This window comes from Xiphophorus maculatus, chromosome 15, assembly GCF_002775205.1.
Source record: "Xiphophorus maculatus strain JP 163 A chromosome 15, X_maculatus-5.0-male, whole genome shotgun sequence".
Taxonomy (NCBI): domain Eukaryota; kingdom Metazoa; phylum Chordata; class Actinopteri; order Cyprinodontiformes; family Poeciliidae; genus Xiphophorus; species Xiphophorus maculatus.
In genome coordinates this window covers 2,483,940-2,509,918 of record NC_036457.1, presented here as the reverse complement: position 1 = coordinate 2,509,918, position 25,979 = coordinate 2,483,940, and the positions used below count along the sequence as shown (strand labels likewise).

Sequence of the window (25,979 nt, the reverse complement as noted above, 5' to 3'; positions counted from 1 at the left end):
AATTGGGGCCATAAAGTATTTTAGAAAATTGAAACTAGAAAAAAATGTTTGAAACTGAAAAAAAGATTTGAAACTGTTTTTCAGTTTCAAATCTTCAATTTAATTGTTTTCAGCTTTAAAGTTATTTCAATTACAAAATTATTTTTCAGTTTCAAATCTTTTGTCTGTCAAAATAATTTTTAAGTTTAAAATATTTTTATTCAGTTTACAGTTTCAAATCTGTTTTTCAGTTTCAAACTTAATTTCAAAATAACTGTTTAATGTAAAATCTTTGTTTTTCTCTTACTAATCTGTGTTTTTTTCCTTCAGTTTCAAGGTTGTTGTTTTTTCTCCTTTTGAACAAACTGTATGGCCCCAATTTCGCTCCATAGAAACACTTTTCAGACTCGTCCGAGACGATGCGAGTTAGTCTGAATGAATTCAGACCTGAGCGGGTTTAAATGCGCAGTATTTAAACTTTAACTGGTTGCATCAAGCTGCTCCATCAGATGCAATTATGTTAACGGAGCTTTGAGAAATTCATGCAGGCTTTGCGCCAACTTCTAACTGTTCGTCTGACGTCTGTAAAAATCACAGCAAAGGTTTTTCATGCTCTGCTGCACAGCATGCAAAGAACAGACGCATTTCAGTGGACCTTTGCTCCAGTTGGTCCCGTTAAAAACCCAACTGGGCCAAACTGGGCCCGCAGTTCGAATGGTCGGTGCGCAGCGAGAGGCCCGGCATACAGATCAGCTGCTTGGAGGCAAAACTCATGGCCACTTTTGACGACATCTTTGAGGAAGCGGGGAAGTTCGGGCGCTGCCAGAAGCGGGTCTTCGCCCTGCTGTGCATGGTGTCCATGCCGTGGGCCGGCGTGTACGTGGGCATCGTGTTCCAGGGCTTCACGCCGGATCACTGGTGCCGGGACTCGGCGGCGGTGCAGCGGAGGGAGGCCTGCGGATGGAGCCGGGAGGAGAGTCGCAGGCTGACGGCGCCGCTGCTCAACATCACCGGGGTTCTGCAGCGCAGCAGCTGTTTGCGCTACGAAGTGGACTGGAATGTGACGGAAAACAGCTGCGATCCACGGGAGACGGACCGGAGCGAAACCCCCACGGCCGGCTGCACCCAGGGCTGGGAGTACGACTATGACGGGAGGAAGTCCTTCGTCACCGAGGTGAGGAAAGTTGAGTTTGAGTTGATAGAAAATACAAAGTTTCTATTTTTATTGCATTTGGTGAAGGATAAACATTTCTGCCTGAGCAAAGTTTGCAGGAGAAAATTGGTTTACACTGCAAAAACACAAAATCTGACCAAGCTGGTCTAGTTTGTAAATCTTTGTACACTTTAAACAAGACAAAACTATGAAGACAGAGTAAATTTATTATTTAGAAAAAGACTCGGACATTTCTGAGTTTGAGAAGCTGAACATTTGACAAAAAAATAAAAATAAAAAAACCTCAGCAATTTTGAGATCAATCCCAGACATTTTAGAAAAAACTACATAAAAATGTCTGAATTTGAAAAATAAAAAATTTGCACAAAAAATTGAGATTTGAGATTATTCTCAGAATTATTAAAGAAAATGATGTGGACATTTCTGAGTTTGAAAAGTCTCTGTTCCAGGAAAAAGCTCAGAAATTATGAAATTCATCTCAGAAATTGTGGAGAAAAAAACTTTTCAGTTTGAAAAGTCAACAATTTTAGATTTTTCAAACTCAGAAAAGTTCCTTGTTTTTTCCCCTTAAGTTTTCTTCTTTTCCAATGTTTTTTTTTTTTTTTACCTTTGAAGCTCAGAAATTCTTTTTTCTTTTTCTTTAAAATTTCTGAAATCAATGCAATGTAGTTCTGTGGTTTCCAAAAGTTTGTAGCTTCAGTTATTTATTTTTATTTTATTTTATTAACCTTTATTTCACCAGCAAAATCCCACTGAGATAAAAAAAAAAAATTGCAGGAGATTCTTGACCAAGACTGATATTTCTAACAGGTTAATATTCTGTTTAACGCAAATAAAATGTAAATTATTTCATGTTTCACCCTGATTTTGTGTCTGCAGTTTGACCTAGTGTGTTCAGACGGGTGGCTGGTGGATCTGTACCAGGCCACGCTGAACGTTGGCTTCCTGATCGGCAGCATCGCCATCGGTTACCTGGCCGACAGGTTGCTTTGCTTTCTCTGCTCTGATTGAGTTTAAACAGCAGGACGATGTCGGAGTTTGGGATCATTTCCCAGTAAATGTTTGTGTCTCTGCAGGTTTGGGAGGAAAGTGAGCTTCCTCATGTCCAACGTGCTGAACGGGATCGCCGGCATCCTGGTGGCCGTGGCTCCCAATTACATTTCTTTACTGGTTTTCAGGACTCTGTACGGGTTCGGAGTGAAAGGAGGATGGGTGGCGGGATACGTACTCAGTGAGAATTTTTTTATTTAACATACAGATCATATCGCTTATCAGTTATCGTGATAAATTTCTTAGCATAATAAGATTTTGATTTATTGTTGTCACAATAAATTCTAATTAATGATGTTTAAAAACTGTTAAAACTGTCCAGGATTTGTTTGTGGTGCTTTGACTTCTGTGGTTTGCAGGTTACATAAAACATAAAACAGTTACATAAAAACATATAAAGTAGCTCTTATCACTTTTAAGGAAATTTACTCCTTTTTTTCCTTTCCAATATACCATTGAACACATCGGCCACCTGCACATCCATGAAACAAAACAAGCATCAGCAGATTTTTCAGTTCTAATAAAGTCATCATTGTTCTACATAAATAGAAATAAATTAATTCTGTGTACTTAAAAAAATCCAGAACAAAATGTTTGTACATCAGTCACAGAGATCGTTGGGGTGGAGTTCAGACGGACGGTGGGAGTTATTTACCAGATGTTCTTCAGCGTTGGCATCCTCATCCTCCCTTTGCTCGCCTACTTCATCACGGACTGGCGCTGGCTGCAGGTCGTCATCACCGTCCCCTACATCCTCTTCCTGTCCTACTACTGGTGAGACGCCCGAATGCCTCACTGATGAGTAAACAGTGAACTTCTTTAGTGAACAAAGGAAAATGTCAGAATGTTTTTTGGCCCTAATCTTCTTCCATAGGCTGTTGATCACATGATGAGTGTGATTCACAAAAAACCCCCCAAAACTTTTCTTTGCAGTTTTGCAAAATGTACTAATTTTGAAAAAACCACCTCATCCTAGTGCAAAAACATTTTATTGGAAAATGAGTTTTTTCAAAATTGGCTTGCAAAAGCTCATAATTTAGACATACAGTATGAGGTGAAAAACTGGGATTTGTGGAAGATTCATGATTTCCATCGTCGTCTTTACTTCTAAGGTTCATCCCTGAATCTCCAAGATGGCTGCTGTCTCAGAACAGGAAGTCCAAAGCTGTGAAGATCACCAAAGACATGGCGAAGGAAAACAGAAAGACTCTGTCCAAGATGATCGAGGTAGCACTCACCTCTCCTCCTCAGTCTGGACAGATAACCTGGCATGTGAAACTCCTGAATGTTTGTGTTTTATAGACGCTGTCGGATGATAACGCTGATTCCTCCACCGCCTCCTTTATGGACCTGATCAGAACTCCAAAAATGAGAAAACACACAATTATTCTCAGCTTCAACTGGTGAGCTTTTCTCTTAAAACTCCATGCAAACGCTGGTTTTCCCCCAGTTTTTGAAAAACAAAAGTTTTGTTTGTCTAGTTTCCAGTGCAAATATCTTAATAAATTTGAAACAAGACAAAACTAACTTACATGTAACTTTTCAGGCAGATATAGGAGCTTGTTTTAAGTCAATAATTCATTGAAACTGACTCTATATTATAACAATATGGTATGAGACGGATAATCTGTGAAAAAATTGAGCTCCTGTGCCATCTTGTATGTCTAACTAGAAACAACCAATCAGAGCCAGGAGGCGGGTCTTAGCGCTGCCAGTCATGGCTGATTCAGTTTCTCTTTGTCAGCAGAGCCTGTTGTGAATGGTAAGGCTAGTTAACATAGCCACTAATTATGGCAGATAAACAGTTTTCCTGTAAAGGTAAGTGTTTCTCCACCATTAGCACATTTAGCAACAAGTACATGCGGTTGATTGATGGCGTTATGACCTTCCTCCTCGCTCTGATTGGTTGTTTTTGACCAGGAGTGTTGCATCTCTTCAGACAGAAATATCAGCTCAGGTAAGAGGTGGAATAGACCAATCTTTTCACAGATTATCTGTTTTATAACAAAATATGTAAAAAAACAAAAACTTAACCCTTTCATTCCCAGGCTGAAGAGAATCTTTCTGGATAAAATTTTAGCCTGATTTTGACACAGTTTCAAAGTTTTAGGGTACAATTTTCATGCTTCTATCGTTATGTTAATCCCAAAAATGCGTTTCTAAGGCTTCTGTGTCGGCGTGCCCCCAGGTTCACCAGTGCCGTCGTCTACCAGGGTTTGATCATGCGGTTGGGAATTCTGGGAGGAAACGTCTACATCGACTTCCTGATCTCCGGGCTGGTGGAGTTCCCTGCCGCCTTCCTCATCCTCTTCACCATCGAGCGAATCGGCCGACGCCTCCCATTCGCCACCGCCAACATCGTGGCCGGCGCCTCCTGCTTCATCACAGCCTTCATCCCTGACAGTGAGGCTCTCAGGAGAAACTAGGGAGCATTCACACCAGCCCTGTTTGGTCCGCTTTCATTTAACTCTAAAATGTCTGGTTCGTTTGGGGAGGTGTGAATGTGTAATTCGACTCTAAAGCGAACTCTAGTTCGCCTACAAACCTCGGTCTCGGTTCGGTTGATGTGGACTCTTGTGCGGTTTGAATGCATATGTGACCGCTCTAAAAGCAGGAAGCAAACTAAAACACAAGGCATTCTGGGTAAATACAACCAAAACAAACCTGTGTCTAGCTCTAGTGGTAGAAATGGCTCATGGTCTTTTACAAAGACAAAAGAGAAATCCTACATCCGTTAAAATCTGTTGCCACTCCATTTTGTTTTACATTCAGAAGTTTTCGTTTTGTTTCCTTCAGTGGTTCTTGGTGCAGCGCCCCCACAGGCGAGGAGGTTAACTTTGACACATAGCTAACCGTAACTAGCTGAAAATGTAACAAATGTTTCAATTTTGATCCCCAATCGAACTGAGTGTATCAGACCATCAGCTGTGAAAGCTAAATGTATTACTCCAAGTTAACAGTTTATTTTTCCTCGACTCTCTCAGGTATGTTCTGGTTTAAGACTGTGGTGGCCTGCGTTGGTCGGCTGGGGATCACCATGACCTTTGAGATGGTCGTTTTCGTAAACACTGAACTCTACCCAACATTTGTCCGGTAAGACTCTTTCTTTGATTGTTCGTATATTTTGGTTAAGAAGCATTTTAAATCTCAGACTTGTTGTCTTTCTAGGAACTTCGGCGTGTCGGTTTGTTCCACTCTGTGTGACGTTGGGGGCATTGTCGCTCCTTTCCTGCTCTACAGACTGGCTGTCATCTGGCTTGAGCTCCCACTCATCATTTTTGGTGTGCTCTTAGTTTTTTAAATAACCTACAGTGTCATTTAAGGTTCACATCAATGTAAACCTGCGACAGACTGGCGACCTGTACAGGGTGACCCCCCGCCTCTTGCCCCGAACGTTAGCTGGAGAGGAACCAGCACCTCCTGACCCCACTGGGGGACAAGAGTGTTAGAAGATGGATGGATGGATCAATGTAAACCACAACAGTTTTCCTCTTCATTTTATTTTCTAGAGTTTTTTTAGTTTCCCTTGTCTGCAACTTGTGTGCATTTCCACTGTCTGGTCCAAAATCAGGCCTGTAAATTACATCAACTAATCAGTGTTGCTACGTCTGGGGACACAAATATTCACCAACCACAACATAATAGCGTGTAATAAGTTGAAATAAAACTATTTTAGATTGTTTTATATGTTATGGTGTTAAAGCAAAGTAGTGTCACTCCAAATGTTTGTTGAAATTTTAAAGGAACTGCATCAATACTCTACTGAGCGACTGCAAGGGAAATGAAAGTATAATGCAAAAACATAAACTCTGTATTTCTGCTGTAGTTTCTAATGCAAATATTTTAGTACACTTGAAATAAAACAAAACTTACTTACAAGTAACTTTTCAGCAAGAAAGAGGAGCTTGTTTTACGTACTCATTTTAAGTAATAACTAAAACTTTTAGTTGTGACAAAAAATGAGAAGTTAACATGATTATAAAAGCTGAGTTTCTAATTTGCTCTGCAGGATGTTTGGCCTTCGTGGCTGGTGGTTTAGTTCTCCTTCTTCCAGAAACCAGAGGTGTGCCGCTGCCTGACACCATCGACCATATCGAGTTTCCTGAGAGGTGAGCTGCTTGTTACAAAAAAAAGAATATTTTTAAATGCGCCTGTCCAGTTTCTTTCATGGATGTACATTAAAGAATCAAACTGAGGAAAAGAAACAGAGTCTAAAAATAAAACTAATATTTATGATTTCTAAGCATGCATTTTATCTACTAGCCAGCAGGGGGAGATATTAGTTTTTACTGAAAAAAAAGATTGACAGAGGAAACTAAACCTCCACAATAATCTATTTTTTACAACGGAGTATTAGGGCTATGCTAAGAAATAGTGATAGAAATAAAAGTACATTTATAAAGACATGCATGAATAAAGTTGTATGTCTTTACAACTTTATTCTGGCAGCGGCCAAAAGAATAAACCTGTACGAAAATGAAGACATATAAGAATATCGCACAATACAATGACTTTATTCTCATATAAGTTTATTCTAATAATATTATCTATTTTTTTATTGTCTTAGCATCTCTCTAATAATCTTTTTGTTGTCAGAATTTTCAGAATATTTTGTCTTTATTCTTGTAATATTATGACTTTATTCTCCTACGAGTTTATTTCCGCGATATTATGACTTCTCGTAATTCTTGTTATTTTATTTATTTTTTCTTAGCCTGGCCCAATCTCTGTTGTCATTTTTTAACCATATGTAGCAAAATATTTAAAAGGTTGTGCTTATTGCCTGTCTTCCTGAAGCAAACTAGGGTAAAATTAAAATGTTCTATTGTATAAATTGACAAAGGTTTTTCCATGCATGATGTTTGTGTTCAGGGTGAAGGAAAAGATGATGCTGGAGAGCCAGCAGGTGGCCAACCTGCTGCCCAACAGCAATGTGTCGTCCTGCAAAGAACCAGCAGTTGTCTGATTTATTTATTTCTCTTCCTCAACTCTGTTTTTATTTGTTTGGATTCACTAAAACTCATATTGTTGCTGTACTGTTCACATATTCACAGAAGTTAGAGCTAAGATGAATCTGCGTTTATGTTTTCTGCTGTTTAGCTACAGTATTAAATTATTAAAGAGTTTTATTCTAAATACACTGGAGTGTTGAGTGTTTTTGTTCAGAGGTAAAAAGTTTTACTGATTTTTAATCTAACGTGATGTTTTATGGCCAGCAGAGGGCGATAATCATGCAGCTGAAACATCTGATAATCGGGCCTGAAAATGGAAGTTTTTACTTCATGATTTCATGTTCAAACTATACAGTCTATGAACTTTCATTAGTTCACAGTAACTCACCTTTATTCAGCTAAAGTTCATAATTTATTGTCTATATATTGTTTCTGTGGAGAAAATTACATATATTTCTATGAAGAAGAAAAAAACAATGAGGAAGTTTAGCTGCTGTTGTGTTTCCATTTTAAAATTAAAAATGAAATAGAAAAAAGTATAAAAAGTAAATTACGTCTATCAATTATTCCTCGTAAATATGGTTTATGTTTTTAGAATAAGATTTAATAAGAGGGACATTATTTCTACTTTAGGATATAAACATCTTGAACGCAGCAGTTACATCATTCTGACTTATTTCCACATTATTGTCAATGTTTTATCTTTAAAACTGAATTTCTACATTTTTCTCAGCATTTCTACATTTTTCTTGAAAGTTTTGACTTTATTCTGTATTGAAGAAGAAGAAACATGCAGCATTTGTTTTTCTTGATCCTCCTTCCTATATTTCATATAATGCTGGTTATGAAGATGTCCTTTTTCTAAATATGTAAATCATTGAATCCTAAACATTCCTGGATACCAATGATTATCTGTATTCCTTGAATCTGTGATTGTGTAATACTTCATTGAAAACAGAAAGCATGCTTGTTACAAATTATGCGTATTAAAGTTTGGATAACTCCTCTGTCATTCACTCATTAAAAATATTGAAGGTTTTTCCTCTTGTGCAGCTTTTAGATTTTTTTTTCACCAAACTTTTGGACTTTACCTCCGGACATTGACCTGCTTAGTGACGCAACATTTAAACAATGAAAATCTCTGAGGGCAGACCTTTACAGAAACCTACAGTGAGCCGAACAGACCAGCATCAAACACTCAAACTTCAGCGTTTGGATGGCGACCTTTGACGACCTCCTGGAGGAGGCCGGCTCTTTCGGCCGCTGCCAGAAGCGGATCTTCGCCATGCTCTGCTTCTTGTCGTTGCCTTTCTCCGGCGTCTACGTTGGGATCGTCTTCCAGGGCTTCACGCCGGATCACTGGTGCCGGGACTCTGCGCTGGTGGAGAAGAGGGAGGCCTGCGGATGGAGCCTGGAGAAGAGTCGCAGCCTGACGGCGCCGCTGCTCAACGTCTCAGGAGTCCTGCAGCACAGCAGCTGCGATCAGCATGAGGTGGACTGGAACAACACAGAACTCAGCTGTGACCCAGAAGGACTGGACTTTAGCGGAGTGGCTGTTACACCATGCAAGGTCAGTTTCTTGCAATCAAATGCATTCAGCATTATCACTTCTTAACATTTTGTTTCTCTTTTTTGTTGTTATTCCATTTTCTGTATGCCTTCTGAGTTTACTTATGCATACTTTGACCGATTTTAACATTTCATATATCAAAATGTTCAGCTTCTTCTGGGGAACTGCACTATTACATTTGGTAATTTAATCTATTCTACTTTTTGAAATATTTAAACTTTTATGTGAATTTCAGCCCCATTGAAATGCATTGAAATTCCTCAGAATTCCACAAAATTCAGCACTTTGTGCTCTTTGACAGCTTACTGCTACTGCCTACTTCAACATCAAAACTTCATTCAACTTTTAATCAAGTCACAAGGTGTTGAACTCTCTTCAAATGATTCATCTTTTTGATATCTCTTACAGTTTTTCTAAAATCACGATTTAAGTTTTATGCAGATTTTTTGTCTGTTTTCAGTTTTTCCACTAATCTTCAGCTGCCAGAATGCGTCACTATAGTAACCGACCCTTTTTGAAGTCTGACAAACAAAATGCTGCTGTCTGGACATATTTCACTATATAGAAATCATTTATGCATCAAAATGTAGCCACAAGTGTCTGCTTCGAGGGAATACAAACGTTATTGATGTAAGTTTGAACATTTTCTCTCCAACACTTCCTGAGTGCAGGCATGTCACTGCTTTGTCCGTTGGACTTTATGTAAAATATTTTCAGCTCCGTCTCTGTTTTTCTTTCAGCTCCGTCTCTCATCAGCTCTCTTCAGCATCTTCTCATGCGTTCATTTGGCACATTTGCATTCTTGTGGTTGTTTGGCAAAGAACAGCAAATTTTGTAGTTTCTTAGTTATTGCTTGAAACTGAAAAAGCAGCATCTCAAACTTTCTACCTCAGCAAATAGAAAGTTTTCCAGCCGATGGCATAAACAAGTTCCTGTAGAGCCCCAGAATCTAGATAAAAAATTACACATTATATGCAATTAAAATCATTTTTATTGCCTCAGTGTATTTCTTACCTCTGCAACAGGTGAAAGTGTATTTAAAATTTTGCCCTCTAGTGGGAAACTTGTAGAATACAAGAACCTGGAAATGTGTCACTGTTTCAATTACATGATTATTCCAACAATAACGTGAAATAAACTGACTTATTTCTTTCTTTCTCATTAGACCTACACATTTGCATCATTGCATGGTGCGAACGTGTAGGTCACATTTTGATGGTGCAAAGTGTGCAAGAATAATTTATCCCCACTTTCATGGAGAACAAGACACAAAGGACCATTCAGTTTAAAATTTTTATCTCTCCAGCGGTGTAACCTCGCCCTTATTTGTGAAAATCTTACAGTTATTGAAAGTCAGAGAACTGGGTTTATAACATAATGATCGACAGCAATCTGACAATGGAGGTAAACAACTGCTGTGATGTTGTTCCGACAGTCATCACCTTTTCAGATCCTTGTTTTTGCTCTATGAATGTCGGAACAATAAAGGAATAAACAAAAAGGACAAAACTATTCACCTCTGATTCAGAAATAAGTCTTCATCTGGGACCTCTGTTCTGCTAAAGGCCCTAAAGTTTTGAAAAACATCCAAATTCATAACCTTGTAACACTGGGCGAATAATAACAATAAATGTACAGAAGACAATGTTGGTCTGCTAAGAAATGATCACTTTATTGGTGTTTGCTTTTCTTGTTAGCCCCTCTGTGACACCGAAGTTACATAAAAATGTTCTTGTGGAGATGTAAACAATCTTTTAAAGAAAAGGAAAATTTTATCCTCCGTTTGTGAGGCAATGCAGCGAAGCTGCTCCACATTCACGCTGCTTCCTCCTTCTGCTCCCATCCTGCAAAAATGTAATGAGGTTGTTAACATCTAGAGCTGTGAAAGAAATAACAAACTTCTCTTTGTGGCGTCAGACAAACTAATTACCTAGGAACAAATTTAATTTTTGATTTATATCGGATTCGTGCAACAGCTGCAACCTCTTCTATGCAATCAGTGTCAGTCAGGGAGCGTGAGCAGGGTTGGAATGAAAAGTTTCATTTTCATCCTTTCAGTATTATAATTCAATCAGATGTTTCCCATTAATGTCACTCAGGCAGTTAAATTAGACAAATCATGCAGTTTTTTATTTTAATAAATGTAAGTGAGTGCCGGTCATTTCACACTTTTGCATTGTTGGTCTTTAAGCTCAACTTTAAGTTCACAAGTTGTCCACCACAGGATATTTTACCTCTTCATCATATTGTACCTGCTTTAACAACTAAAATAAGATTTTCCACAATCTGCTTGTTACCATGGTTTCCATTGCAAAATTTGTCTGCAAAATTTGGTCAAAAAATTTAATTTTGTTGTTGCGTTGTTTTCATTGCACAGAAAGTATTTTTGTCCTGTGAATATATGGGCTTGCTTTGAAGACATTTTTTATAACTGACATCTTTAATAATATCTCAAACACCTGCCAAGATGGCAACTCCAATTTATATACAAACGCTTAGGTGTCCTTCGCTTGTTTTTAATGAAACAGTTTCTCTTTTATTATATTTTCTGTCTTTCAGGAAGGCTGGGAATATCATTATGAAGGCAGGAAGTCATTTGTCACCGAGGTGAGAAAGAAATCTGTACATTTGAGCAAACTTTTAAAAAATGTGATGAAATTTATGCAATATTTCACATTTGATTTAAAAAAGGGTGCATAGTACAGCAGGGATTAAAACAATTCTTAGCTGTAGTTTATCTTTGCATGCATGAATTTTCTCTGGGTGTTTCCACAGTCCAAAAAAATACCTGCTAACTGAGTCCAGCAGCTTCTGTCTCCACACATTAAATAAAATATAATAAATAAACTACAGAGGAATAGGAAACTATGAGCAGCTGACAGCTCCTCCCCAATTTTTTCTCTGCTGTCAGTTACTGGTTGCTATGGTAACCACCAACCGTCAGGAGCAACAGAGCTGAATTGACTAAAATAAATTCAAAAAATAAAATGACACATTTTGACCAACTTGACATCTTTAATGTCGCTAAAATAAAAAATGTTTGTACATGTCCACCCTGTACTGACACCCACTAATCTCACAGAATTGGCTTCTTGTTTTTGTTATTTTATCATTTTCACTTTGCAATTTTTCACATTTTCTGTTGAAATATTTTCAGTTCAACCTGGTGTGTTCAGATGGATGGCTGGTGGATATGTACCAGTCAACTCTCAACATGGGCTTCCTCCTTGGCAGCTTTGCTTTTGGTTACTTTGCTGACAGGTAGGGCCGTGATAAATACCTAGAATAACAAAAAACATCCCAAAAAAGTACGAAAAAACAAACTTTTAACCATTTGTTACAGACAGTAGTTTAAAATGAGGATTTCATTCATATTGAAAAAGTATTAAAGGAGAATATATCATGTGCTGTTTTGTTTTTTCTCTGTGTAGATTTGGAAGAATGAAGAGTTTCCTCATGTCCAACGTGATAAACGTTGTAGCAGGAATCGGTTTGGCTGTAGTACCAAACTACATCGTCATCCTGGTGCTCAGGGCCATCTCCGGCTTCAGCGTCAAAGGAGGCTGGATGGCCATATATGTGCTGCGTAATGATGAGAGTTCACATTTTGTCTTCTTGTCTCTTTAAAACAGAACGTGGCTTGATGTTCTGCCTTTTCTGTTGTTTTAGTAACAGAATTAGTTGGGGTAAAGTACAGACGCACAGTCGGCATTTTGTATCAGATGTTCTTCAGTATTGGGCTCCTCATCCTCCCTCTGCTCGCCTACTTCATCACTGACTGGCGCTGGCTGCAGGTTGCCTTCACGGCACCGTATGCCCTTTATTTTGCTTACTACAGGTAATAAACTGCAGTTTTTTGTCCTTATGTAAATACTTGGCCTTCATTTGAACTTTTTTTTACATAATCTGTCACTATGAATAGTTTGCTTTAGTAATAAATTAGGATATTGAAATAAACTAATCTGCAGATTTCTTCAAAATACTTCTGTATTATAATTGTGTATCTTTCTATGCATCTGAGATGTAACATATATTTATTACACGGTTATTACCAGGCAAACACATTTGACTGGATTGCAATGCATGTAAAATGAATGTGTCGTTTCATATTTATGCTGCAATTGCAATCCAAATAGTGAAACAATTAGCATAGCTTTAATTAATGCTACGCAATGCAGACTCTCTGTCTGCACAAATGAAGATTCTCTCCACAGCAAGCAAAATGCTTCTACTGAATAATCGGACAATTATCTTACAATTTGGAAACACATAATCTATGTAACACTAAACATTGATCCCAAAATGGTCAATGTTTAAGGATTGAGCAAAACAATTGGATGGTGACACCATGATAAAAGTATAAGTGATGATTTTAAAGTCTTCCAACTGGAAGGATCTGTGATAACGCTTCTTTGTGCAACCAGGATTAAGCAGTCTATTACTGAAAGAACTTGAGATTGTCCATTAGAGATATTATTTTAACAAGCAACGTCATCGACTTTGTGATGCTGTGGATTAAAAACTTCATTTTATGCCATGAAGAATTTCCACTGGCAGCTGTCAGTTCCTTCCTTCGATCTGAACGTTTTCTATGTTCTGTTTATGGTAGAATCTCGGAACAACAGAGGCCACATTTTCACCTTTGCCCTGATGAGCACCTGAAACATTAACTCATTTTCCAGAGTTTTAACACGGAGCAGATTGATTGGCTCACTGTGTTGATGCTTGACTAAGCTGGAACATAAGTCCAGTGAACGTATCCAATCGTTAATAAATCTCTATGGCAAGCAAATGATTCATCTATTGATTACAAGAATGAGGTACAGAAAAGCTTTTCTGAGAATTTATGAATCTTCTTTGTTTATGCAACCTGCATTCTGCTGCTGTCAGAATACAGGTAACTGTTCATATGAAAAAGAAACAGCCCCTTTTTGCCTGCTTGAAGATGAAAATGTTTCTGTGGTTTTATCTGTCAGGTTTATCCCAGAGTCTCCGCGGTGGCTCATCTCTCAAAACAATTCCTCAAAAGCTCTGGAAATAACCGAGGCTATTGCCAAGGAGAACAGGAAGAAACTCTCCTCTCATTTTGAGGTAAATCCTGTCATTAGTCAACTCCTTTCCTCTGAAGTGGAAGGATTTAGACCATTTTTTATGTAAACAAGGTTTAAGTACATTTTTATTTAGCCCTTTTGCTTTGGTGAAAGAATCCATCAATACAGTGAAGAGAACGTTTATAATAGGCTTCCTGACGTTTGGTATTTATTTACTTCACTCTGTCACTTCAGCATGTATTTGATCAGACTATGTGTACATTCAGTGAGTTTGACCATGAATATATTAAAATCACACAAAATAAAATTGTAGTAACTAATTACATGTACTTGAGTAAAATTTCTGGATTCTCCACTCAGTGAATGGAAAACAAACATACACATATACTGTAGTACAAATGTGCTTTTTGTTAAAGTTTCAAAAGTTTTTTTATTGAAATAAACTGATTTGGAAACATTTTTGTTCGCCTGATTTTGTTAATTTTTGTTTACATATATATCATTTTGGTTCTAAAAATACTCAAATTTTCTCTTAAATTAATATTTTGGTCCATTTGATTATGCATGTTTTAAATATTAAATGATTGAGAATTTTATCACTTACTCAGTACTTGAGTTACCGACTTTTTACCAAAAACTTATTTACTCTTAATTGACTAATTTCTTGGACGGCTACTTTTTACTTTTACTTGAGTAAAGATATTTTGAAGTAGTCCTACTCTTACTTGAATACAAATTCTACCCACCTCTGCATTTTTCTTAATATTCAACTGGCTTAAACAGTTCTTGGAAATTGGATGTAATATAAAATCTTCAAGGAATAATGTACAATTTAATTACATAATTACAACTTCTCTATGTAATTCATCAAAAATACTGAAAACAACTTGTTCACTTTGGGTAATTACACCATGTGGGTATTACCACCTAACATATTTTAAACTACTGGCAGTACTGTGTAATTTAATCCATAACTGCATTACTGTTGCCATTGTAATTTTAATGAACTGTGTCTTATCATAGATATTAACTGGTGATGACGTTGCGTCCACCTCTGCCTCTTTGTTGGACTTGATCAGAACTCCCAATATGAGAAAACACACTTTCATCCTCATGTTTAACTGGTCAGGCTCATCTAAAACATCAGATCATTCCAGCCCTGCATGTAGGAAAGATTGAACTTTTTATGCCTTTATTCCTTAGGTTCACCAGTGCTGTGGTTTATCAGGGCCTCATCATGCGGGTGGGGATAACGGGAGGAAACGTCTACATCGACTTCCTTATCTCCAGTCTGGTCGAGTTTCCCGCCGCGTTCCTCATCCTGTTGACGATTGAGCGGATCGGCCGTCGGCTTCCCTTTGCGTCCGCCAACATCGTAGCTGGAATCTCCTGCTTCGTCACTGCTTTCATTCCTGACAGTAAGACTTCTTAAAGGATAAAATTTGGAAGAAGCATAAAAACAGCCACTGCATAAATACTTTCTGTCCTTCAGGCATGTTCTGGTTAAAGACCATAGTCTCCTGCATCGGTCGGCTGGGGATCACCATGGCCTTTGAGATGGTGGTGTTTGTTAACACTGAGCTTTACCCGACTTGTGTTAGGTGATTAAAAAATAAGCATCAATTGGGCTGACTTTTTTTGCTTACTTCTTTAAAGCTAATGTACTATATAACTAACCTCTCTAACTTGTTGCTATAGGAACCTGGGAGTGTCGGTTTGCTCCACTCTTTGTGATATTGGAGGAATTGTTTCTCCCTTCTTGCTCTACAGACTGGCCAGCATCTGGCTTGAACTGCCTCTCATTATCTTTGGTAGGTTTCTGATGTTTTGTTGTTTGTGTTGACAGTGTAGACTGGGCAGGCCAGCCAATCCAAAAACCTTAAAAATGCCTTTGCTACTATTTAGTCTGGTCGATGTTAGTAGCTTTGTTGTCCTTCAACTTCTTTATATTGCTTTCTGGGATCTTAAAGCCTACTTCATGTTGTCATTCAGGTTCTTTTTAAGTGATTTCTGTTATTTTACAGGCCAGGCAGAGACTGACTGTTGAAATTGGACCAAAAAATTAGTTTTTAGTATTTGTGATTTAACAGGAGAAGATAATATTTCTAAGCAGTGCATTGATATTTTTTTTGTGAAGAAACTAAATCACTATTTAAAATCTACATTTTGGTTTTTACACAGTCTGATCATTTCAAATATTAAGTGTGGCAAAAAAACAAAAAACAAAGACAGAATAAATCACCATAATGCTTCATAAGGTTTCACCATAAGGTTTCTTAATCTGGTAAAAATTGATCTTAAGCTAATGGGAAAAAAACAAACAAAGCAAATACTGACCAGAACTAGTTCAGGTTAAAGTTATCCAATCATTGATCTACTTTGGCTTCATTGACCTTCATGTTCCTAAACAGGAGTTGTAGCTCTGGTAGCTGGAGGTTTGGTTCTGCTCCTGCCTGAAACCAGAGGAGTTGCTCTGCCTGATACCATCCAGGACGTTGAGTTTCCTGATCGGTAAAAAACAAAAACAAAATCACAAACCCTTCGTGTTAAGTCTTCAGTAAGATTTTAGCATTTTATCCTGTACCTTATATGTTGTAGATTTATTGTGTTTTGACACTATAATACAATTTTATTGTTATTCACTTAAAGTCTTTTTTTTCTCAGGAAAAAGGGGAAACAAGAAGAAAATCAGGAAGTGAAGCAAGTCTTGAAAACTAATGAAGTGGCTTAGTTTTATTCTAACAAATCAGTTCCAACTTAAGAAATCAGTTTTTTATGTTTTTTTAATACAAAGCTTTACTTCTAAAATTAATCATTTGTTTCTTCACAATACTACATGATGGTCAGCTTTTTAGTTGGCTTGCATTGTTTTCTTGTTCCAGTCTATGAAACAGGTTTAAGTCGACCTGTAAATCTGCTGGAATCAAACTAGAATGAACTGGATTTTAAAACATAATGTTCAAAACTGAATTTTTAACAAAAATCACATTTTCTTCCTCTTTTTGTCTAGTTTTTTATTGTGGCACTTAAAGAAACATCACACTACAAAACACATCATAAAATCTATTAATCATTCAATAATTGTCATTAAAAATCATAAAGTATATATATTATGGCAAAATGTCATCGGATTTCATGTGTGAAAAACATTTAACGCTATAATGTTTCAAATGCATAACATCATTCCAGTTGTACTAATATTATTGTACTATACTATGTGTGAAAAATACATCCAACAGTATTGTTTCATGTTTAACCTTTAAAGTGTACTGCAAAACATATTGTACTGTACTATGTATCATGACAAAATAAATCATACTCTACTGTCTTGATAAAAAAAGTAGACTGCTATATTTTATTATAATATCCATTATACTAGACTGTGTCTTTGTTCATGGTGGTAAAATGAACAACTATACTACATGTACCACACTATACCACTTTAAAATACATTATAGTCCAGATGTGAAAATTAGGCCATACTGTAGCCATACTGTAAATAAGTATCACAGTAAATATACATTACTGTATATTATACCATGTGTGTCATGGTGTAACAGGCAGAATAAATCTGTATTTCTGCATGTATTTCTCATTATACAATGTCATACTATATCATGAAAATAATATCTTACTGCTGTTCTGTATTACAAAATCCCAGAATAATTTAAAATGCATAATACTAAACTGAGTTTGTGATAAAATAAGAAAAATATTATATATTATGTTTCATGATAAAATGTCACACTATACTTAATGTTATAATAAAATAAATAATTCTATACTACTTGCCATTGCAACATACATCAACATGTACATTATAGCCATAAAAAGGATTATACTATATGTCATTGTAAAATACAGCAAAGACCCCAGGTCATGTGTTAAATACATTATGTGTGAAAAATAAATTATACATTAATGATTCTTCCTAAACTTTCACTGTACACTTTAAAACACACCATACTATGTGTCAGGTTACACATTGCTATGTTTGGCACAGCAAAATATTATACAGAACTATGTGTGTAAAGTAAATAATAGCAAACTGTGTAAAAATGATCCCTCCCTGCACTTTCATGTTACAGAAATTACATTGTACTGTATTGTGATTAAATCATACTATACGATGTATCAATGTAAATACAAATGTCAGACTAGACTGTGTTTCAAGACTAAAAATGTCATTACATACAGTACAGACCAAAAGTTTGGACACACCTTTTAATTCAATGAGTTTCCTTTATTTTCATGACTATTGACATTGTAGATTCACACTGAAGGCATCAAAACTATGAATAACATGTGGAAATTTGCACTAAACAAAAAAGTGTAAAACAACTGAAAATAGCCCTTATATTCTAGTTTCTTCAAAGTAGAACCTTTTGCTGTGATCACTGCTTTGCACACACTCTGCATTTTCTTGATGAGCTTCAAGAGGTAGTCACCTGAAATGGTTTTCACTTCATAGGTCAACCTGCCCTGTCAGGTTAATAAGTGGGATTTATTGCCTTATAAATAGTCATCAAAATAAAGAAAACCCATTGAATTAGAAGGTGTGTCCAAATGTTTGGTCTGTACTGTATGTGTAAAATGTGTTCACTTTACAAAAACACAATGTACTATAAAATACATAGGTCATTATAAAACAAATCATACAAAATGTCATAAAAATATATATACTATACTTTGTATTATGACAAAATAAATCATTCTAAATGACATACAATTTACTATATACCATGTGTGTAAAATACATTATAGTATGTGTGAAAAAGAAGGCTGTTAAAATGTTACACTATCCTGTAACATACACACCACAGTAATGTGTCTTGATATAATCAATCATTTTATTCTGTGTGACATGGCAAAAATACAGGTTACTATACAATGTGCATGAAATACTTAATAGTAAACACTGTAAAAATATTAAAACATTGTATATTTTCCACATATTAACCCATTTTAATATACTTCACACTAGTATAAAGCAAAATTCAACTTCAGTCCCTTATATATTCTATTATGGAAAAAAGTAGAAAGTATTTTACACTCAAAGTGTAAAATACATAATAAACACATAATATTTTATTATGTGAAGTGTGTACACACATAGTATTGACTCTGCCGGTGACGTCACGCTGTCCAGAACACGTCACGGTCCGCCATGACGGACATCAAACCAACCTATGCGCTCCAGTAAAGCCTGTCAAAAACACAGCCGGTAGTTTAATATCACTTCTGTTTAGTTAATTTCACTTTAGAAATAGGGCCGACTGCGCAAATAGACAAGAACAGATAGAAACCAAACATGTCATTTTATTGTCTAACTTTTAATGAGGACAGATGTGGCCATGATGGAAGGACAGCAGCCGTCAATCATAACGACTGGCAGCAAAACCTTTTTACAAGGTAAGAAGTCTTAACGTTTATATACTTTATAAGTAAGTATAATTAGAAATATTTCAGGCATTGCATTATGTAGAAGGTACGTGGCTAAACGTTAGTAACCATGGAGACAATGCCGCACCGTCATGTAGCCTAGCATGTATGGAAAAGAAATGGTTAGCATCTGGTGATAGGGCTGCTCTGGTTTGAGGGGAAACGCTGTTTATGACATTCTGATATAAATCATGTGGTGTGAATTCAGAAAGTCAACACATCGGGAGGGAGGAGGTATGGGTCGGTTTGTAAGCTAGCTATTTCCAACTTCTGTAAACAAAATCTGTGAACCATCATTTCCTGTGACCACAGAGGGCGATAGAGCGCAGGTATGACTTGAAGATCAGCGAGAAGAAGAGTATGAAGAGTATGTAAACTGCGTAAAAACTGATACAGCTGGGATTGTAAACTTCACGGCTCAAATAGCCAGGATCACACTGGTCACAGATTTTGATGGTCATAATAATCCGTGACCTTACTGTACAGGACTGTAAATTATGTCACAGTTTAAAACAACTGGTTTTCAGAGTTCTGCCGTCTCTTCACCACTATCTGTGTGTGCTTATAACAATATTTAACCCTCAAATAGCCAGGATCACACTGGTCACAGATTTTGATGGTCATAATAATCCGTGACCTTACTGTACAGGCTTGTAAATTATGTCACAGTTTGAAACAACTGGTTTTCAGAGTTCTGCCGTCTCTTCACCACTATCTGTGTGTGTTGTGCATTCAGAGATGCTCTTCTGTATACCTCGGTTATAACGAGACGTTATTTGCGTTACTGTTGCCGTTCTATCGAACCAGTCTGGCCATTCTCCTCTGACCTCTGGCATCAACAAGGCATTTGCGGCCACAGGGTTGCGGCTCTCTGGATATTTTCCCTTATTCGGACCACTCTCTGTAAACCCCAGACATGGTTGTGCATGAAAATCCCAGTAGATCGGCAGTGTCTGAAACACTCAGACCAGCCTGTATGACCCCAACAACCTTGCCACGGTCAAAGTCACTTAAATCACCTTTCTTCTCCATTCTGATGCTCAGTTTGAACTGCAGCAGATAGTCTTGGCCATTTCTACATGCCTAAGTGCATTGAGTTGCTGCCCTGTAATTGGCTAATTCAACATTTGTGTTAATAAGCAGTTGGACAGGGGTACCTAATAAAGTGGCCAGTGAGTGTATGTTGGAGTACACTGTTTTGAGACTAGAAAGGTCATGACACACTATGGCTTAGTGTGGTCTCATGATAAAAAATAGCAGAACATTTGTGTAAAAAACATACATTGTGGTAACCATTGTGTAAAAAATAAGTCGGTTTATTGTTAAACATTAATTGCAAATCGCATCATATTGTGTCATGATGAAATAAACCAGACTGAACTATGTGTCATATCATAAATCATACTATGTTGTGTGTAATGTGATAAATCGCACTTGACTATGTCTCATGATAAATTTCAACATACTAGACTGTGAACAACAATAAAATGTCATATATGTGTATGAGATGCATAAAAGTAAAATACATAATGATACACTCGGTCATTATAAAACCAAACATGTAAAATTGTGTCATAATAAAAACATATATGCTTTGCTCATGTATAGAGACAGTGCAGTACGATGAATTTTACACACATGGTGTAACATGCCATATTATACTATTAGTACAGTAACATGTATGTTACACACAGGATAGTATAATGTATTCAACATAGTGTAACATGCTATGTTCTCCTGCAATACAGTATAGTGAATGTGGAAGAAATAAGAAAAAAATGTTTGATGTTGAGGTTTTACTTTTTAAAAAATTTTCAATCAATTAAACACAAACAATTTGACATTACAAGAGACAAAGTGACACAGTGCTGGCCTCAGTATTAATCAGATTCTATTTGAAAGTTGCTGAATGTCTGACTTCAATCGTCATTAGGGAAACCTGGTTTAGAAAATGATGAAAGAATTGTCACTAACTGGATATTAACTCATCAGTGTTTTCATGCATGTTTGCAAACTTATGTTAGATGAAAGAAAATCGGGGTATTTTTCAAAAGGCTCTTAAAATGTAGGTACATCATACAACATTCTAGTAGATACATATCATATAAAGTTAGAAGATAAAAATCTTTTACTTCAGAAAAATTTTCAAGATATTTTTGAGTATACTTCCGCATTAACAAGACAAATATTTATGTGGGAATTTTACAAGTACACAGCAAAAACTCAATTATGTTGAAGAAAGCTAGAATAATTTCCATTGAACACATAGACCTCATAATATGAGAAAAATGACTTTTGTTGTGTCCTGTCACTTTAAAAAAAGCTGAAATGAATCTGTTTACCTGTTGAGTTGGTTTGATCAGCTTGCAGCCCTGACAACAAAGAATGAAATGTCAGCAGGTTTTAGAAAAGCAATGTACATTCAGCTGGTACAGTCATGTTTATGGTAAAAGACCTGCATTTCTATTTATATGTTCAGCTGTTTAGCTGTGGCTACATTGCAGACAGCCAAGGGGAAATCTGAGAGACGCTGTCATGCACCACCTCTGAGCACCAGAGGAAAGAAATAAAAAAACTAAGGAACACAAAAATAACAAAACCATAAATAACTCCAATGAACCAAGATCTCGATTGTCAACAGCTTTATTTTTTGCTGACTTATCTACTTTTTAAAAATACAGATTAAAGGATTTATGTTTTATTATTTCATGACTTTTAAACGAACTACATTTTTAAACATACATACCTTGTTTTTCCAGATTGGTAGCATCATGACAGAGGTTTCTGGATATATTGATGGCAGCATCATAGAATGATTGGTAAGTTGAAAAAAGATATAAATGATTTTCTGTGTCTTCAGAAGCAATGGTCCTCAGTTGGTTAATGACATGCTGACTGTGAACATGACTGCCCACACCTATAAAAAATGTGCACCGTTATAGTACTGATCTAAGAAGAACAACTTCTCGTTGGTAATGTGTTTTTCTTTAACTAATGAAACTGAATTATCCACACAGAAAACAAATGTTACCAATAACATAGATCTCGATTCCACTGTCTTTCAGATTCTGTGCAGGAATTTCTGTCTTGTCCGTAGACTCTCCATCAGTGATCAGAACGACTTTCTTTTTTGAGTCTGGACGCATCCCTGCACCGGGCTGAAAGTTGTGTTTCAGGACGTGATCCAGACCTCTTCCTGTGTGTGGTAAAGAAGAAATTCAGAAGGTGAAGAGACGTTCTAGGTATCAGCATTACATGCCTGGAAAAAAAATAATCCAGCTGTATGACTGGATTTTGTGCTTATAGCATCCAGGAAGCATTCAGAAACTTTAAACTTCTTACATAGTAACATTTTCTCACATAATGTAGTCTATCATAGATGTAGAAACTTTTAAAAATTACATATGTGGCTACTATATATTTGTAGATTGATGCGTCACAAATTTCTGTTAGGACGTATTAACTTTGCCCAGCAGCTTCTTTGAGGCTCAAACTCTATTTGATGAAAGTAGTGGTGCTGTGGGCTCCCCCTCCAAAAATGAAAGAAAATCTCTATAGTAATCAGTGACTCAGCATTTTCTAACTGCTAGTTCTTCTATTATTACTCAGCTGCTTCTTCTAATATTGTTCCAGCCAGACTAACAGAAGAAAGTCGACCCAGGTTAGACTCTGAGGGAAAAGTTGAGCCGCTGAAAATGTGAAAAGTGGACGCATCCCGGCATTGAGCTGAAAGCTGCGAATAAGGACATGATCCAGAGCTTCTTCTGTATGTGAAAAGAACAAATTCAGAAGTTGAAGAGACGTTCTAGGAGTCAGCATTACATGCCTAGAAAAATAATAATCCAGTTTTAGGCGATCTTATTGGAATTTGTGCTGATGTGACCCAGGAAATATTCAGAAGCTTCTGTACTTAGACATGTCTAATATCGCTTTTATTTGCTTTCACTTTAAAACAGAAAAAAACTGGTTAGCATGTTGTCTTTTGTAAACTTGTAAGGTTGCTCCAGTGTAAGGGAGACGCTGTTAATGACATACTGATATAAATCATGTGGTGTGAATTCAGGCAAAGTTGGCATTTTGATCACGTCTGGTTCACGGTATCGGTCCGTTACTAAGCTAGCTATTTCAAATTTTGGTAAATACTGTCTTCTATGAGCCCTAACCAGGTGTGGACTCGTAGTAGAAGCCATGAATAAACTGGCAAAACAACTTGGGAAAACAATTTCAGTCATTTTGTTCAATACTCCCGATCCTAACTTCCCATGTCCACCATGGCGCCTCCAGTGATTGACGTAGTTGCAAAGGGTCAATATTGTACAACTGCTTCTTCTATTTAATATTGTTCCAGCGAGACTAACAGAAGAAATGGACAAAGTTCCTGTTTTTAGTTGTGATCCACTCAGATCCTGAGTCCTCAATACTGACCCGTATTTGTGAGTCCTTTCATGTGTTGAATTGCATCAATGGCCTGCAGCAGAGTCTGATTGTTATTGTGGCTGTTCAGGTCCAACTCGGTTTTACTGTAGGTACTGAACTGAGTCAAACCTAAAAAACCCAGACATGAATAGATCAAATCAGACAGAAACATGGAGCAAAAATATATTTTAACAACAATATTGACCAATACTGGCATATTAGATAAACTAAATTAGCACATTAATGACATTTTTAAATGATAATAAAGTAATACCTATTTGTACTTGGTTGGGACCAATGGGGAGGTTCTGAACTACCTGGGATATAAATGCTTTCATTGTACAAAATTCTCTGTTGGAAATACTCTCAGAACCGTCCACTAGCATCACAATGTCAACTTTGGATATTTCACACAGAGATGCTGAAAGAAAAAAACTGTTACAAATGTATGTGAAAAATAAATGAAATTACAGCTACGCTAAAATACAGGTCTATTTATATTTTCTATTTCTATTTTCCTTTATTTAACCAGGTAAACCCCGTTGAGATCTAGATCTCATTTTCAAGAGGGACCTGGGCAAAAAAATTTGCAATGCATAGCAACCTTTTTACAAGATAAAAACAATTAATACATATGCACAAGTATAAAACAATAAAAACAATTTAAAAACAATGACACTGTTCCATAGAATCTTGTTGCCTATCTTTAAGAACTGATCGAAATAAGTCCAGTGAAATCATTTCCAACATCTTAAATTCAGACTGCAACTGATTCCACGCTGTGGGGGCAAAACACTGAATGCCTGCTTCCCTTTTTCAGATCTAAAGCGTGGGACATGCAGAAGAATAATGTTATTGGAGCGAAGAGAACGAGAACCGACAGTTCTATGTAGGAGAGTGGATAAATATGCTGGGCTTAGACCGAGTAGAGATTTATATATCATTATCATTAAATGATTGTTTCTCCGTTGACTTAAAGGAGCCAATCAGCTTTTGCGTACAAATCACAATGATGTGTCAGACGTCTACTACCGGTTATAAATCTTAAAGCCCAATGATACACAGTATTTAATGATTGAAGACATTTAGTCGAAGCATTCATATATAAAACATCTCCATAATCCAAAAGTGGCAGGAATGTCGCTGCTACCAATTTTCTTCTAGCTTTGAGTGTAAAACAAGATCCATTTCGATAATAAAACCCAATTTTCATTTTCAATGTCCGTAGTAGATTTGCTATGTGATTTTTAAAAGAGAGTTCATTATCTAGAATAAAACCTATATATGGCCACAGTTCTGATGATGGGACTTAAATATTGACCATTGGTCCGAGGTAGATGTGGTCCTATGGACCAACCTGAAGCTGCATCAATGTAGGAAAACATGACTCTGATTTAGTTGTCAAATATCTTAGTGATACTATCAGTTGGACTAACACAAGTTTTCTTTCTTTTTACATCATCATGACGTATCAACCACTTTCTCTGAGCTTAACTACCCAGTAATAAACATGACATCAGACATGAACATCAATGGCAGGTAAAGTCTATCCCACTGAAAAAGTATTAGCGGTCATTTGAAACTGCAATTTTGCACATATTGGCAAATATAGTTTGATATATTGTGCAGCTCTAGATCACTGTGCACATGAACATAGATGTTGCCCTGATGCCCCTAGCAGAACAGTAGAGTCCTGTAATGGCATGCGAAGAGTTAATACAGTTCATTGGCTTCATTAGCAAGACAAATATTTATGTGGGAATTTTACAAATACATAGCAAAAACTCAATTATGTTGAACAAAGCTAGAATAATTTCCATTGAACACATGGATCTCGTAATATGAAAATAGTGACTTTTGTTGTGTCCTGTCACTTTAAAAACAGCTGAAATGAATCTGTTTACCTACAGCGTTGTGCGGCTGGTCAGCTCGTAGCCCTGACAACAAAGGATGAAATATGGTATCAGAAAGGTAATGTACTTTCAGCTGGTACCATCATGTTTATGGTAAATTGCCTGCATTTCTTTAGCGCTTCATCAAGTCCAGAGGATTTGAAAGGCCTTTACATTCAGTCATTCAGGTGTAAGCAGCCCTGGGAAAGTCTGACAAAAGCTGCCACGCACCACACTTTGGCCTTCACTCCTCTTTTAGCAACTATTTGTTTTGTTTTTGTTTTTTGTCCAAAATCACTCATATTTTTATCTTACCAGTACAGATGAAGGCTCCCAGCAGAAATGCTACCTTGTAGAAGTCCATGGTGAGGACCTCCCATCAGCTGTTCGTTATTTGCACTCAAACATCCCTGTAGTGGGGTAAATATAATGTATTGGATGAATAGGGCAGTT

General features: G+C 36.8%; 3 protein-coding genes across 7 annotated transcripts; 2 read left to right on the top strand and 1 right to left on the bottom strand.

Annotated features, from left to right (window-relative positions):
* The first annotated feature begins 646 nt into the window (after positions 1–646).
* LOC102226508 (solute carrier family 22 member 2-like) lies at positions 647–8,193 on the top strand. Its single transcript, XM_005806467.2, has 11 exons — positions 647–1,153; positions 2,033–2,136; positions 2,230–2,384; positions 2,809–2,977; positions 3,316–3,430; positions 3,506–3,606; positions 4,392–4,606; positions 5,188–5,296; positions 5,372–5,484; positions 6,213–6,312; positions 7,076–8,193. The coding sequence occupies exons 1-11, from the start codon at positions 752–754 to the stop codon at positions 7,167–7,169; spliced, it is 1,677 nt and encodes a 558-aa protein (XP_005806524.1). The 5' UTR covers positions 647–751; the 3' UTR covers positions 7,170–8,193.
* A 107-nt stretch (positions 8,194–8,300) lies between these two features.
* LOC102220543 (solute carrier family 22 member 2-like) lies at positions 8,301–18,033 on the top strand. The gene is made up of 12 exons (XM_005806445.3): positions 8,301–8,725; positions 11,285–11,332; positions 11,883–11,986; positions 12,157–12,311; positions 12,395–12,563; positions 13,702–13,816; positions 14,800–14,900; positions 14,980–15,194; positions 15,269–15,377; positions 15,475–15,587; positions 16,188–16,287; positions 16,441–18,033. The coding sequence occupies exons 1-12, from the start codon at positions 8,372–8,374 to the stop codon at positions 16,505–16,507; spliced, it is 1,650 nt and encodes a 549-aa protein (XP_005806502.1). The 5' UTR covers positions 8,301–8,371; the 3' UTR covers positions 16,508–18,033.
* LOC111611367 (collagen alpha-1(XII) chain-like) lies at positions 16,192–25,979 on the bottom strand. Of its 5 annotated transcripts, XR_002754019.1 has the most exons (9): positions 25,842–25,979; positions 25,539–25,571; positions 23,909–24,055; positions 23,644–23,763; positions 22,250–22,414; positions 21,965–22,135; positions 21,561–21,590; positions 18,889–18,982; positions 16,192–16,280 (listed from the first exon to the last, which is right to left on the bottom strand). XR_002754019.1 is itself a non-coding variant. In XM_023347645.1 (8 exons), the coding sequence occupies exons 1-8, from the start codon at positions 25,888–25,890 to the stop codon at positions 18,954–18,956; spliced, it is 744 nt and encodes a 247-aa protein (XP_023203413.1). In that variant the 5' UTR covers positions 25,891–25,979; the 3' UTR covers positions 18,607–18,953. The 5 variants fall into 5 exon arrangements, 4 of the variants coding, with proteins under 4 accessions (XP_023203413.1, XP_023203415.1, XP_023203416.1 ...); XM_023347645.1 differs by lacking the exon at positions 16,192–16,280 and having other exon boundaries at positions 18,607–18,982; XM_023347647.1 differs by lacking the exon at positions 16,192–16,280 and having other exon boundaries at positions 18,607–18,982; positions 25,543–25,571; positions 25,842–25,902.